The 16076-nt window shown below is 51.5% G+C and overlaps 1 protein-coding gene across 1 annotated transcript; it reads right to left on the reverse strand.

Moving 5' to 3' along the window:
* Positions 1 to 363: 363 nt before the first annotated feature.
* On the reverse strand, positions 364 to 13306 carry KRT72 (keratin 72). Its single transcript, XM_008532108.2, has 9 exons — positions 12491 to 13306; positions 10724 to 10938; positions 7051 to 7111; positions 6655 to 6750; positions 5745 to 5909; positions 4987 to 5112; positions 2396 to 2616; positions 1708 to 1742; positions 364 to 942 (listed from the first exon to the last, which is right to left on the reverse strand). The coding sequence occupies exons 1-9, from the start codon at positions 12950 to 12952 to the stop codon at positions 752 to 754; spliced, it is 1572 nt and encodes a 523-aa protein (XP_008530330.2). The 5' UTR covers positions 12953 to 13306; the 3' UTR covers positions 364 to 751.
* Positions 13307 to 16076: the final 2770 nt, after the last annotated feature.

Consider the following 16076-nt stretch of genomic DNA (forward strand, 5'->3'; position numbering starts at 1 on the left):
GTGGGGGTGCTTTTGAGAAGCCACGCTGAAGCGCGAACACCTGACAGTCCTGGCGTGACTTGGCTCCTTGCTCACAGCGGTGGGAGCCTCTATAACGGGTGACAATGCCCGTCTCACAGCTGCCACGTGGAATCGGCACCCCGGTGCAGGGGACGCACCGAACCTGCCAGGAGGCACCTCAGCAACAAATCCTGGCTGTTTACCAGGAGCAGCGCTCACCCAGTGGCCACCTGGCCAGAACCAGACGGCCAAGATCCACGTAAGGCCAGGGACCCGAGGGAAAGCAAGGGTGAGACCCGGAAAAGTCAGACAGGACAATGCAGATATGACATCCTAGGCACAGATTCAACACTGAAACTCAAATGGCACTGACGCTTTATTGTGGGAGAAGCAGAGAATGAGACATGACCCCAACCAGAGGACAAAGAGAGCCCCTCGGCTGTGAAGGCCCAAGAAAGGCACGGGGACAGAGGGGCTGCACCTGGCTGCAGGGAAGCATCCTGGGTATGTGTATTATGTCTGCACCTGGGGGCAGTGACCCAGTGAAAGGTGGCCAAGGAGGAGGTCACCAAAGGTGCCCACAACTGGACTTCCCGCATCAGAGTGTCACCGACTGAGGACAACCAGGAGAGGGGATGGGACTGGGAGTCTGGTGACGGAGGAAGCACTTGCTGACTTGGGAGGGGACCCGGGGTGGAGAGGAGGAGGTGGCCGTAGCTTCCTGCTCACAGAGCCCCCCGCCACCTGCCCTTCATCGGGAGGCCTTTTTGGTGGCACAGCTGCTGCCCGAGGCTTTGACGAGGGGATCCTTGAACTCGCTGCCACAGCTGCCTTTGGTTTTGACATCTGGCGCCGCGGGCTTGTAGCTGTAAGAGCTCGAGGCGCCAAAGCCCACACTGAAGCCAGCGCCTCCGGCCCCAGCGCTGGTGCTGCTGACGACGGCTGGAACGAGAGAGAAGACCCTGGATCCGTGGGCCCTCCTGGGGCACCCTGGCCACTCCCTTCATTCTCGCTCCTGCTCTGGCTTCACGGGTACACAGATGCTCTCTGTTGTGTATTTTTAGTTTACTAAGAGCTTTTCATCAGCACCGACCACTTTTCATATACTTGGCCCTGTGTATTTGACCTTTTCCTATGAGTCTGTGTCAATCTAGCAATATCAGGCTTTAAGGCTCTGTCAGTGAATTTCCCACGAGTGGGGCCAAATGGAGACAGGCAGTTCCCGGAGGCCTTTAGGTGCTGCTAGAGAACCGGCCGCCGGGGTATCCCTTCCTCTCCTAACAGCACCTCCCCTGCACGCTCGCAGGCTTCTAAACCCAGAGGAGGGGCCTCCAGCTGTCTTGTCCCATCATTGCACCATTCAGGCTCCCCTCAACCCCTCTTACTGCCATTCTGGGCCTTTATTTTGGTCTGGCCTCAACAAAAATGGAATGTAGCCGTTAAGCCTGATTCTTACAATAGACTCTCGGATTATACACTGTTGGGTATCAGCCAAACTTTCTATAGGTTACCCTTTTGTATTTCGTATTATTATTTTTCTCCATCCACTGCTTCTCCTTGCTTACTAAAGCCAGCTCCCTCCTTGTGCCCCTAAGCACCCCCTGAACCCACTCTGGCGTTCTGACTTCTCTTTGGTGTCATGGAATTAGAGGGGCTTAGACTTCTGGTAGGTGGCCAAGGGCAGAAGCGGGTCCTGCAGGTACTTACAGATGCTCATGGAATTGGGGTATTCACCAGACATCCTGAAGAGGGAGAAAGACAGCTGGTAAACTCCCCATAAACCATCACCCCATCTGTCCAGGGGGCCACCTCTGTGAATGAGCCTCTCCTCTCAGAACGTGCCACCTCTCACCCCAGCCCAGCCTCCTTTCTTCCCACACACCCAGGGGGCCTCTCAAGAAATGGAGAACTGAGATGACAAGTCTGCTACAAGGAGTCAGCTCGCCATCAAAGAGGCTGTGGGATTATCTGATTATCCGTGTAGAATAATTGGGCCCCCGCTTCCCTCCGGTTATGCCATTGGTCTTAGACAATTAAGAGGAATGAGCTCACATCCTCACTGGGCCCCAGCTTTGCCAGAGCAACCTTGAACTTAGAGGACTCTTGGTGGCCATCTGGTCCCTCCCCTCACCCTTAAGAATGCACCATGAGGGGCCAGGGATAATCTGTTTCTCAAACGTCGCTGACGTTCATACTTCCTCTCCTACCACCTTTTTGAGATTTTTACCACTTAGTCTTTCTTGTTGTCTAAGTTTGGTCTTTCTTACTGCACCATGTCAAGCCCACTCTCTCTAGTTTCACCTCAGTGGGCCCTCAACAGAGCTACACAGCTTGTTTTCAGTCTTTCTGCTAACGCGGAGACATAACTGATCCAGACAAAGCTATCTGCTCTCACCGGCACTCCTCGCTCTCCAGCAGCTTGCGGTAGGTGGCGATCTCCATGTCCAGGGCCAGCTTCAGGCTCATCAGCTCCTGGTACTCACGCAGCATCCGGGCCAGCTCCTCCTTGGCCTGATGCAGGGCGGCCTCCAGCTCCTCCAGCTTGGCCTGGGCGTCCTTCAGGGCATTGTCGCCCCGCTGCTCAGTATCGGCGATGGCCATCTCCAGGTTGGAGCACTGAGGGGCAAACAGATTCGGAGCTTTGAGTCAGAGCACGGTTCTGAGATCTTGCTCAGACGGCCTCCCCTCATTCAGTCTTGACTGACAGAAGACGCTTTGAGGTCCTCCTGGTTTCTCCAGCTTTGGACATCACTGGAGGTGACTGTGTCTTTGCCCTGACTCCAGGTATTGTTCACCCCAGCTCAGGCCCTGGCATGTGAAGGATGAAGCATCCTTACCATGGGAGAGAGGAGGGGAAGGAGAGAATGTGGGCAACCTGGGACGTGGCCTCTGCCCTTCCCTCCCGTCTGTAACATCAGCTGTAAGATTGTAATGCCAACCCTGAAAAGTCTCCGGATAGCTGGCCTTAATTCTGCCCCACAGTGCAAGGCTGTCTTGAAAGATCCCGTAAATTGTGAAAAAAAATGGGGGACTAATGAAGTTCCTATTAATAAAATGTCTGTCGATTAAATCTGCGGCACTGAGAGTCTCTGAAGTTCCACAGAGAATCATGCTATCTGGCATCAGCCTCACTTTTACATAACTAACAGGTCTTACAAGTTTACCGAGGTCCGGCTTCTGGAAATAAACATGTAACCTGCAGGAGCAAACTGCAGATGGGGCTCTGCGTTTGCATGGTGGGAGGGCTGCTCCATGGGCTTCTTGAGCCTTGGGGTCTTAGGTGTGTGTTCCGGTCGCTTGGCTAAGGTTTGGGTGGGATCTAAGTATCTGGCTTCTCTTTCTGGGATGTCCCCTTCCTCTGGAGTCAAATTTGCTTCACCCCAAGGAGAGCAGCTGATCCTGAAGCCAGATGGAATTCTAGGCTCTTGTCCAGCTGGTGCCACTCTCCTCTGCCAGTTGGGGCCCCCAGCCAGAGCGTTCTGGGTGAGCAGCTCACAGCATCAGTGGAGACACCTAGAACCACCTAGAACCCAGCTGCCCAACCACGGAAAACCATGCCCCATCCTTGAGACTGTGGAGGTCTAATTATTCATGGGATGGCAATAAACTCTGTGCCCTGAATTCAATCAAACTGCCCTCCATTCTTTTTCACTACCCAAGATCCCAAGGGTGAACCTGGGGGACTCCAAAAGCTTGGGTCTTGTGAATGTGGTGTGAGTTGAGAGAACACAAAATTTGGGCATCCTTTGAAACAATTATCATGTGAATTCTGGGGCCACTGAATGCCAAGAGAGTCTGCATATGAAACTGTGGGCTTCTTAGGTGAGGGGCCAGAAGGGCAGGAAGGCACCTCAGCTGAGGGCCCTCAAGAGAGGGACCACGCATCAAGAGTCATCCACATGGAGGACATCTTCCCTGACCTCCAAAGCATGGTGGCATTCTGATCGCAGAAAGTCACTTTCTGGTTCACGGTAATAGCCATGAACATGTAGCATTTTATCAGATAAACATTGTAATCAGATACTGAGGTAGCTTCAAACACCTTGATTTTCTTTCATTTATGCAAAACTTGATTAAGTAAGAACACCGTGAGCTCTCATTTCTTTCTTCTTCCCGTGGCCATGAGCCTACTGCACAGAGGAGCTCTGTGTGTACATGTATGTGTGCATGTGTGTGCAAGGTGAGGGAGAGGGCGGTAAGGGGGCAGGGCAGGGTGATAAGGCGACTTAATTTGTCCAGGAAGCTGAGACCTTACACCCTCACACGGGCCTCCACAAACTCTGGGAAACGCACGGGTTTGCACGGGAATCACAATCACGGCCCCAATAAGGCCCTTCCAGGGGGTTCCCGGTGCAGCACCCCCCACAGCACAACCACAGGGAAGGGCAAACACAGAGCAGAGCCCCAGCCAAGGCTACGGTGGGGGCTCTTCCTTCCTCACTCTCTTCTGAAATCCACTGCCGGACCCTCCTTCCTCCAGCATGGATTCATCATGTGAAACCTCCAACTAGCTCCTTTTTACCTACTGCACCGGGTCTAAACTCTACTGCCCAGCTTTGAGGGTGTCCATAATCTGCCCCTTGCTACCTAGTGGTGTTCTGCTCCCTGCCACCCCACCCATCGTGGACCTTCTGCTCTGGGTAGGTGACTCTCCTCCCTGTACACATGCCAGGCACGTGCCCACCTTGGATCCACGGCTCCTGCTGGTCCCTTCAGTACCCCTTCCCCTCTCCATGTAATCCCGCATCCTGCAGACAGCCTCACTTGGGTCCTCATTCAGCTCGAGCCCGCTGGACTCCCACAGCACTTACGAGCATGCCGCCAGTGGCGGGACGCTTCACCCTTCCATACGACTTTAGACCGAGCTCTCTTCATGAATTATAAATGCCCTAAGGAGCGACAGTGTCTTACCCCTTTTCCATAATTGGTCTCATACCACTTGGTGCTCAACGAACCTTGTCAGCTGGTTCATTTCATAGAACCCACCTGCTTCTTTACGCTCCCTATCTCTGAGCGGATCCTCTGGGTCAGCCGGTTGAGCTCCGAGATCTCGGCCTTGGTGAGTTTGAGGTCATCCCCATGCTGGCCTGCCGTAACCTGCAGCTCCTGGATCTGAAGTTCAGTGACAAGAGAAGAGGAGGACAGGACAGTTGGGAATTTACCTCTTAAGTGTGTTCAGCATGGGGAGGCGGGTGGCTACATGCTGTTCTCATTATCCAAGCTTTGTAGACAGCAGCGAAGGAGGGAGGGAGGGAAGAGGGAGGGAGGGAAAGAGGGAGGACAAAGGTCGAGGAGAAAGACAACGCTTTCCTTCTGGAGAGGAAGGCCCTGCCCCAGTTCACAGCATCCTTGTGTTCTCAAAAGTGGCAGCCTTGGTGGAGTTCGAATTTCCTGTCCTCATTTTGACAATGTTGGAAACAAGAAGAAAAGCCAAGATGTACAGATTACCCACAGAAACGGTGTCAGAGTCTTATCAGAGTTGTGGCTGGTGTGGCCTCTACTGTCAGCAAGGGCCATGGCAGGGGAAAGGCCAAGCCCATATACGTTCCCAACATGTGCCAAGACTGTGGTTGACCTCCCTGGACCAGGGGGAGGCATTTCCACAAGGCCCAACTCCAAGATGGAGGTCTCTGCCCAGCCCAAGTACACACGCATGCACACAAACAAGCACATACATGCACACACGCATGCATGCATGATGAGCTGTGGTCACTGGGCCTCCACACAGCTGACACTCCGCTCACCTTGCTGTGGTACAGCGCTTCGGCCTCCGCCTTGCTCTTCTGGGCGATCTCCTCATACTGGGCGCGGACCTCGTCAATGATGCTATCCAGGTCCAGGTCCCGGTTGTTGTCCATGGACAGGATGACGGACGTATCACTGATGTGAGACTGGATCTGAGCGATCTCCTGGGGGGCAGTTAGGGGAGAGGAGCCATTTAGGGTTCCCCTGGTGGGAGCCCATCTCCTCATCCTCCTTGGCAAATCCCCCACTGCCCCTTTCTGCCCTTCTTTGGGGTTTGAGCCCTGCCTTCAACCAGTGTCTGCCGGTGTGAGATGAGCGCACTGGGCTTCTAGCCCCAGGTTGGCTGGCCCTCTCCACGATGCATTCAGGACCTCCCCCACCCCCATTCCACGCTCTCTGCAGCAATGGCCACCTTCACCCATAGGACCGTCTGAACTCCTTACCTGGCCCTCAGCGCCCTCCAGGGAGTCACCAGTGACCTTCCCTGCTCCAGGCCCCTCAAGCTCTAGCACAGCTCGGGCCTCTGACCCTCCACTCGTTCTGCTCCGTCAGGCCGGATCATGCCCCTCCCAGCACCCACGCAGCCTCCCTTATCTTTCCGCAGGATGTGTCCCTGACAGCTCGGGCAGAACTCGCGCTTCCTTCCTCTGCAGTCCCAAAACTCAGCTACGCGTGGTTTTCCCTGTCGGATTGTGAATTCCTGGAGGACAGGGGTCATTTCTTCTCCATCACGGTCCCATCAAAGCCCACCTCATTGTTTGGCACACAGTAGGGCCTCAGCGAATGTCTGCTGCCCTGCGTTGAAAGACTTCTCTGCTAGCCTTTGGTCCACACAACCATCCTGGCCAAGGGCCAGAAGGCACTTGGAAGAGGAGCAGACCACACAAGTGAGGTCAGCGAGGTCCTCACCCCTTCATAGAGGCACCTGAAGAATTTGATCTCATCCGTCAAGGAGTCCACCTTGGCCTGGAGCTCAGCCTTGTTCATGTAGGCGGCGTCCACATCCTGGGGAGCATGGAGAGGGGCTAGCTGACTTCCCTCCCTCCCTGCCACAAGGAGCCCCAGGTCCCCTCCTCGACCCCCTCCCCTTACCCCATGCTCCACAGGGAGGCCTGATCCAGGAGAGCAAACCAGCTAATGTGCAGCGGGATGGCCAGCCCGGAGGGCGGCAAATGCCTGGAGTCTAAGCCCCAGCCAAGGGACTGAGTGACCCACGGGGTCTCTTTCCTCAGCCTGCAAACATCACCCTGCCGGGTACTCAGGGGCCCTCTAGCCTTCTTCCAGCCCTTCCTGCTCCCCTCTTGCCTTCTTAAGCACCACAAACTCATTCTCAGCAGCTGTGCGTCTGTTAATCTCCACCTCGTACCTGCGTGGGGCAAGAGAAAGGAGAAAGCGTTGCCAATGGGATAATTCCATTCTGCGAGCACTCACTGAGCAGTTAGCGCTCACCCCTGTGCCGAGAACTGCAGGGCAGCATCCACAAGCTGGGGTTCACGCACCCCTGGGACGTGCATAGCCTCCCTAAAGGCGATGAGACAAGGACAGGTTTGAAGGAATCACCTTCCAGCTCCGCAGTTCAGAGGCAGTCTGCCCTAAACGGTATCTGCCTGAGGACGCACCAGGGATGGAGATGTCAGGCGGGGTCTTCTGTCCCACATCCCTTCACAATGACCCCCTCCCGTGCGACAGCAGGAAGACACACCCCCTCTGCCATCTGGCACCTGAGTGCAGTGCATCTGCCCAGGGCACAAAAACCTTCCAGGCACCAGACAAAACACCATTCCCACCTTCCAGCTCCACGTTATACCTGTTTCTTAGACATATTTCTGTTCCAGGTGAAGCAAGATCTTAGAGATCAGGGGTTTGGAAGGGGCTGAGATGTTCTTAATACAGACATACTGCAGAGCAGATGGCGGGGGGGCGGGTAAAATTACTTAATCCCATTTAAAGACCTCGCTCTTCCATCTCTCTGCCACGTTAGTGAAATGGGTTATTTAAAATTCGACTGGAACACTTTCTGAGATTGACAGATTTTTCTAGTTACACCAGATGAAACACATAGGAGACAGTTTGTATAATTTATCTCAGATTCCACGTGTTATTCAAGAGATAATTGAAAACTTTTTATCACATTATGTTATGGAATAGTTGTTTCTGTTTCAATCTTTATCTCATATTATCTTATAAAATATTCAATATTATCTACCTCCTATTAACAAAAATAAAAACATACGTTAGTTATCAGACCATTTAGTTTTTAGCAGTTTATATCTTTCTATTTCATAAAATATGTAGAAAAAATTTGATGATGATGGCTATCAAAATTAATGACACTAGTTTGTCACATATAATTTTTCATTATTTACTTCTAGAAACCAAACACTGGAGTTCAATACACACATACACACATTTACTAAGAAAACAATGCATTTTATAGTACTACTGACTTTATAAATAACTTATAACTTAAAAAACACATTACAATGCACAATTAAAATTTAAACCACAAGAAAGTGCATATTGATTTCTTATTTTATAAGATAGATGTATTAATTACATTAAATCTACATCACTTTAATCTTGAATGTTTTCAATAACCTACTACGCAAGATACAGTCCTCAGTTGATTGCTGAGTGGGTTTTATAATAGTTCCCAAAGTGCATATTTATATTTTTATTTGAATTTAGAAATGAAGAAAATTGGAGTTCAAACAAGGAAAGGATCAAAATTCACAATTTTTACAGCAGAGCTTGTTCATTAACTTTTTAGATAAACGATGGTGGGTATTCAATTGCCATGAATATATATGCAATTGGATACATTTAAACGAGCTGATATAGCCGTTATAATATTAAATAGCAACATATATAATATGCATGAAAGTATGTCCTCTGCAACTACTTAAATTTATGATAAATAATTTTATATCAATTTTTTAATTGTGGGAAGATTTTTTTACATTGTGAGTTTTAAGTAATTATTTTAGAATGCCTGTGAGAAAAATCTAGAAGACCACTGCCACAGGGTATACAATGGTGCTTAAGACATACAAGTTGCCTCTCCTCTGGAATCTCATAGTTTTACAAGAAGGTAAATACATGGAAAATTCTAACACAGGCATGATGTATGATCTCTTATATCATGAGAGAGGTACCCAAACAGCGGCTGAGGACCCACAGGTGTGAAAGATTAGTGATAAAATTAATTTTTAAAAATAATAACAAAAGCAGCCCATATTTCTTACACCCCTTACTACATCCTAGAACACTGCGCTAAACTCTTCACCGACATCATCCCTTCCAATCCCCACGACGGCCCTACGCAGCAGCTTCTATTATTATCTCCCAATTCTGTGAACGAGGTGAAGCCTTGGCCGAGGTCATAAAGCTGGTCATTAGTGAAGCTGGATTCATTCTCAGTGTCTAGAAACATAGCAGATTTTTGAGTATTGATTTTGTATCCTACAACTTTACTGAATTCCTTTATGAGTTCTCATAGTTTTTTGATGGAGTCTTTAGGGTTTTCTATATATAAGATCACGGGAGTTTTTGACATATCGGCCTGGGCTTCCTGCTAATTTGAGAGGTGGGAGCACTGAGGCTGGGTGCTCTGGAATATCATCTAAAGAAGGGATGTGGAGCTCCGGGCTGGTGGGAACTGGCCAGACCAGTTATACTGAATTCTGAAACTCCATTAAGCATGGTAAATTGAATCCAGGTGCCCCCGCTGATACAGCTTACCAGGGAAAAAAAATAGGGAAGCAAGGGTTCAAATTCAAGACTTCTGACATCAGGGTGACAACGCCTTACATTGGTCTGCCACTTTGGCTCTTTTAAGAGCTGTTAACGCATTACTATCTGGCATCACCCTCTCAACAGCTCTTCCAGGTGGCAGGACAGGTATCTGATTTTTCCATATCTGATTTTTATAAATATTAAAACTGAAGTTCACAGATGACCAAGAGACTCAATCGTGGTCACTTGACTAGTGAGTGGTAATTCAGGAACACCTGGCCTTTCCAGTCTGAAAGGCCCAGAGACAGCACGGCCCCCAGATGCCCCTTACCTGGACATCTAGGCTGTGCCTGGCAGCCCCCTCTACTTCCCAGAATCCTGCTCAAATTTCCATTGGGCTCCAATTTCCATCTTAATTCCAGTCAGTGTCAATTCACACCACATTCATGTCCATGGACTGAGGGCTCTCCGAAAATGTTCTTTAAGCCTTCCCCCAAATCTGTGTGCCTTGAGAGGCCAGGGGCCATGTCACCTCCTCCCTCAGGATCTCCATGCAGACTCAGGCCAGAATTCTGCTTTGAGGGAACTGCAGAATAGGGATGACAGGCAGATTGAAAGAGGAGCAAGAGAAATTGCTCAGCTCTGACCATCTCTACCCCTTGAACAGTGAAAGAAGTCATTGATCCCTAGAAATCTTGGCACCTAGAAACTTCCAAGACCACACTGAGCCTGGATTTATCACTCTCTCCCCATTGGCTCAACTCGGAGGCAGAAACCATCTCTGGTTCCATGTACACTCTCAATTGTTCTCTTTAATGGTGGGATTCAGCAACACAGATATGCCGCAACATAAAGGTTTTTAAAATTCATTTTTGCATAGCTTTAAGATTTGTTCTGGGATTGGTGGGGTGTCTCATGTTCTGGAAACTCCCATGGAAAACTCACTTAGGAGGAGCTGAAAAGCTATTTGGGTTGTCCATCTGGTTTTGAGAAAATTCTTTTCCCCCCATTCCTATGCTTCCAAAGTTAAAAATTGAGCACACCATTTCCTAGGCAGTTCAGAGCACCATTTGGGGTAGATCTTTTCTCTTCCTAAATCTCATCCCATCTGGATCTCTCTCCTCACCCTATGGAAAGGGAAATAGCAATGGAATCAGCACAGGATCTAAGAAGGTAAAAATGCTGGCTCCAAATGGAAACGTCACTGTAATCAAGACCCTGTATTCTCTGCCCCTCTGCTCACCTCTTCTTGTAGTCCTCCACCACGTCCCGCATGCTCCTCAGCTCCGAGTCCAGCCTCACCCGGTCCCCGGACAGCGTCTCCAGCTGCTTCCGCAGGTTGCTGATGTAACCTTCCAGGATGGGCTCCAGGTTGTTCTTGCAGTTGTTCAGGTCCAGCTGCTGCAGCAGGTTCCACTTGGTCTCCAGCACCTGGTTCTGCTGCTCCACGAACCGCACCTGGAACCCAAAGGTGCTCATAGCCCCATGCTGTTGCTTCTCAAGAGAGGGGAGAGGGCCCCAGAAATCAGATGCAATCATCCTGAGGTGGGGGGTGGGGGCAGGAAAGAGCAACATCAGAGAGTGGATTCAGCCAGGCAACATGCCCACCTGGGTCTCCAAGACAAGAAATAAGATCCAGTCTAAAAGAAACCAGGAAGTGCGTTTCAGCAACGCCCTGTCTGCCACCCTGAGTTACCACGTGAGTGAGGTAGCTCCTTTTGCTAGAAATGCTCGTGTTTTCGGAGTGAAGGGAAATGGGAAGCAGGAGAACAGTGGCAGGGGCTGGCTCTGGAGGGCCACACTGGCGGTCGGCATTTCTCTTATAGACAGTCTAAACTGCCCTTCATTGATTTGTTTCTTTGGTTTTCAAAGTGAATTATCACATCTTTACAGGTTTATTTCCTACTGGACCAAAGGTTTCACGTTTTTGGACTAAAGAGCTTCAGGTCCTCTGCCACCCACTCCTTCCTCTTCTCCCCTGTCCCTCTAGCTTAAGGGAGAGAATGAGATAAGCCAGGGAAGAACAGACCAAGGGGAGGAAATGGCTGTCTTCTGGGACGGCAGCCCTGCTCCTCTCCTCCAGCCGCCTCACCTCCTCTTCCCCAGCTCAGGGGTGAGGGACACCGGCTACTGTCGCCTCTCCCAGCAGCTCGGGCACCTTTCCTAGCCTCCCTCTGTCCTAGTTTCCTCGTCTGCAAGGCTGACCATGGGCTGATAAATAAGAGCCACTTGGAACAGCACCAGGCACTGAGGAATGTCAGCCATTACTCGTATTATGTCCCCTGTCACTCATGGTCCAGACCTTCTGCCCCAGGGGTGAGACAGGTGAAGCCCAGTCCTTGTCTCCTCCCCATTCACTGGGGTCACTGTCTCTGATTCTCCAGAGACAGCTTCCCCGTTACTCAATTTCTGGGCACGCACACACACACACACACACACACACACACACGTGTAACCTGCCATGCCCTCCTTCTGAACCGTCTCCCTTCAGCCCCACCCTTCAGTTTCCTGGCTCTTTTCTCTCACTCCTCTAGAAACCTTCTTGGCTTACACCCTTACCCCACTTCCCACGTTCCAAGTCCTCCCCCATTTGCCAAGCATTGCGTCCTGTGACACCCCTGACCTGTGTCCCTCTAATGCCCCTGTCCTGAATGTGTGTCCCCATCTCCTTGTCTGATATTGAGGGCCCTCAGAGGGCCCATTCCCCACATCTCCTGCCCCTGACATGTTCCCTCCTTTCCAAGAGTCTTGTCCTGGCAAAGAAGGAATGAAGCTCCCATTTATAATGAACTCCCGAGTGTGAGCCAGGCAATTTAAAAACAGGCAGCTCATCCTCATTACAACCCTCTGGGGCAAGAGGCGCTCTTGGGCCCATTTTCCAGATGAGGAAGGGGAGGCTCAGAGAGGATAACTCGCTGGACCCAGATCCCGCGCAGCTGTCAGTGGCAGGGCCAGTATCCTGTGTACACTGCTCACCAACGCAGGGACAGGCAGGTGCTGGAGGACCCACCTTGTCGATGAAGGAGGCGAACTTGTTGTTCAGCGCCTTGATCTGCTCCCGCTCCTGGGCGCGCACCTTCTGGATCTCGGGGTCCAGCTCCACGTTGAGGGGGGCCAGGAGGCTCTTGTTGACGGTGACCTGAGGGATGCCACCGGGCGGGCACACGGAGGGACACGCGGGCCCCAGCCCGGCGCTGCCGAAGACCGTGCCCACGAAGCCCCCCAGGCGACCGCCGCCGGGGCCCGCGGAGTGGCCGAGCGCGTAGGCACCGGGTCGCCCGGCCGCGACGCTCAGCGCCAGGCGCCGGCCGCCGCCCGGGCTGAAGAGGCTCCTGCTGCCGAAGGCGGCCGTGCCCTGGACGCCGGCCCGGAACGAGGCTGCGCTGCCGCTGACCCGGCCCGCGATGACGGCCGAGCAGCCGCTGAAGCCCCGGCGCTCGGCGCCCGCGCAGTAGCGCAGCTGGCGGCTCATGGCTGCGGGGACCGCGCTGCGCGTGGAGCAAGAGGGGCGCGGGGCCGCTGACTCGCCGCCCTCGCTCGCCCCTTAAATAGCCCCAGCGCGGGGCCGGGCGGGCTGGAGTCAGCCTAATTTGTAGGTCGGGGACATCTTTTAGGCCACATGGGGCCTCTTGGGTTCTTCGTCTAGGAAATTACCATGCCCTGTCTGAGATTTTTGTCTCTTCCACCCTGAACGCCCCATGCATCCCCCATAAAAGGCCCAGACCCTTTATTTGCTTTGCTTACCTCCTGCACTGTAATAATTTGGCTCCCTTATCTCCACTTGCTGCCCTGCAATTACTGGGGTTATCACTGCCAGGATCTCCATGGAAGCTTCCAGCAGGTCTGGCCTCTCTGGGGGTGTGTGTGGGAGGGTGATACAGGGAGCAGATGTCCAGGCAGGTGCTGCTTCAGAAGGACATGAACAGGGTCAAGAGGATTCCAGAGAATCATCCGTAGCCTGTCCTGGCTGCGTCCCCAGGCTTGAGGATGGCTCTGTCCGGAGTCCTGGGAGGCAGTCGCGAGGGTGGAGACTTGTGGCCCTTCTGCAGGGAACTCTCAATCTGTTGGGGGAGGCTGGGCACAGTGATGGACTGAAGGCCACTGAGAGCTCTGGCCACAAGTGTGAGGCCCCAGTTAAAATGTTTCTCCAGGCGGGCGTTTCTGGACCCAGTGGGGGAGATGCCAGCTGGGAAGGAGGGAAGAAGGCAGCCTGGGGAGATGACACAGGAAAGCTTTAGGTAGATGTCTTTCCTTGTTTTTGTTTTGCTTTTTAGTGGCAGAAGAGGATCATTCATCCAATCCAAGGAACCTTGATCAGGACATTTGCTCCCCTGGCGTCTCTGATTCTGGGTCGAAATATGACGGACTCTTAGGAACAGGTCAAGAAGGGCCAAGGAAGGCTCCTCGGATCTGAAATTAAGAACTCAATTCTAGGGGCTGGCCCCGTGGCCGAGTGGTTAAGTTCGCGCGCTCCGCTGCAGGCGGCCCAGTGTTTCGTTGGTTCGAATCCTGGGCGCGGACATGGCACTGCTCATCAAACCACGCTGAGGCAGCGTCCCACATACCACAACTAGAAGAATCCACAACGAAGAATATACAACTATGTACCGGGGGGTGTTGGGGAGAAAAAGGAAATAGTAAAATCTTTAAAAAAAAAAAAAAAAAAAAAAAAAGAACTCAATTCTAGAACTTCGTTCCATATGAGCTCAGAAGTATCTGTGTGCGATGTAACCCGATTTTGTTTTCCCCAACTGAAGTTGCCTTCAGCTCTTCCATTCCGAAGGCAACAGCCCCTTCCTGTACTGCCCCTTGGGCTTCCGGGCGGAGTTCTATTTCACTGCTTTTATTGCTCAGCCTGTCTGAGTCCTGGGGGTGGGTCCCATTCCCCATCAGATGGACAGGTCCCTGTGGATTACCCTTCCCTCCCCTGCTCTGCCTGTGCTCAGACCAGGCCTTGGTCCCAGGGAGATTCAGAATGAATGTGAAATAGATGGGTGCTTGAGATGGGGCTCGTTGATGTGTCCTCAGTTATACCCTGGTGACTGTGCTCCCCTGAGACCCTCATGGGGTGGCCGGATGGCACCCGGGGGTAATTGGCTGGCAGAGCCTCCGCTGAACAAATCACAGAGCATAATAAGAGCCAAGGTGTTTACTGCATGGGTGAGGGGTGGAGATGGCGCCGGCCACAGATGAACAGATAGAGTCGTCTGGGGTGTCCTGGGTGGGGAAGTGGGTGGGCTCTCTGTGTTGCCTAAGAGGAGATGCCATAGTCCACTGCCTCTGGAGAAGGGAGGGTGAGTGTCAGTGAGGCTGAGTGGCCAGCAGGCCCTACGGGAAGCTCAGTGTTATGCTTTCCATTATTCATGAGATTCCTCTCTCCACCCCTTAATTTTTCCCCCCAAGCCCAAGACTTTATTAGTTCTGGTCACTGAGGATAGAAAAGGGTTTAAATAGAAATAGGAGACACTTCCTTAGGATTGGCTTTCAAAGAGAGCCTTTGAAGTCTCCTTTTTTCTGGAAACTTTCTAAGAAGCCGAGACACCCATCCTTCTGGGACCAAGGCACTTCTGCTGAGGGTTAAGGATCAGGTAAGACGGACTTTCCTTATCCTCCCGTGAGGGGTTGACCGGCTGGATGAATCAGGAATTCCTCAACCCTTCAGCTCGCCTTTCTTACAGATTTTGAAGAGACAGAGTGACACATCCAGCTTCCAGAGGCATTAGATGTGTGGACACGCGGGCAGACGAAACGGTGGCTGAGGCGTGGGAGGAGGGCTTCTCACGGCGGCTGCCTCTGACAGCAGCTTATTCTGTCACCTCAGGCCCTGGGGGCCACCTCTGCCATTAATTCTAGGTGAGAGCAACCCCTGGATTGGTAGCCAGGTCGGAAGCATCCCCTCTGAAACCGGAGCTCAGCAGCCTACGCTGGATGACCGCTCCAAGCGAGGGTATGTGAATGCGTTGCCGATTGAACTGGGTGGCTTTTGCCCTGGAATGCTAGTTCTTGGCGAATTCATAGGTATCGCTTCGAAAAACAAAGTGTATGGGTGCATTCCATGCTGGGTTTAAAGAAAAGTTCAGCAGCTATCTCACTGCGGGAATTCTTAGATGCATTAATGTGCCTGGTGCTGTCGGCTGCACCAGAGAGCAACACAAAACTCTGTGCTTTCCTCACATGGTGACTGGGAAGGGGGATTATGAATAATATTTATTTTTTATACTTTCTAATATTTCTAAATTTTCTAATACGAGCATATAATATTTTTATAAATGTTATTTTTTCAAAACTAGAGAAGAAGGGGCGGAAGGATGATTCTAGTGTCGGAAATAAAGTGCTTGTTCTTGTCAAAAAATAAACCTCGGTGCTTTCTAAGTTTGTTCCCCTTTTTTGGCCATAAAGCCCTCTCTTTGGCCAAATATCTTATAGGAACCAGGTTTCAAGGAATGTTCTTTAAGGAACACTGAACAAAGCATTTCCATTTCACCATTAAATAGACTTAAATGTCCCAAAAGCAAACAGATTTACTATATCTGCTAAAAAACATGAAGGAGATCTAAATATAATAAATATAACGTGCAGCCTGATCCAGTTTGTGG

This window comes from Equus przewalskii, chromosome 5 (assembly GCF_037783145.1).
Source record: "Equus przewalskii isolate Varuska chromosome 5, EquPr2, whole genome shotgun sequence".
NCBI classification, from domain to species: domain Eukaryota; kingdom Metazoa; phylum Chordata; class Mammalia; order Perissodactyla; family Equidae; genus Equus; species Equus przewalskii.

Bases quoted from the DNA above. Each gene is read 5' to 3' on its own strand.
- KRT72 (XM_008532108.2), bottom strand. From the start codon at position 12,952: ATGAGCCGCCAGCTGCGCTACTGCGCGGGCGCCGAGCGCCGGGGCTTC. The intron at 7,112-10,723 runs GTGAGCAGAGGG...TGCCCCACGCAG, and splicing joins GTGGAGGACTACAAGAAGAG to GTACGAGGTGGAGATTAACA. The intron at 5,910-6,654 runs GTGAGGACCTCG...ACTGCCCCCCAG, and splicing joins TCAGGTGCCTCTATGAAGGG to GAGATCGCTCAGATCCAGTC.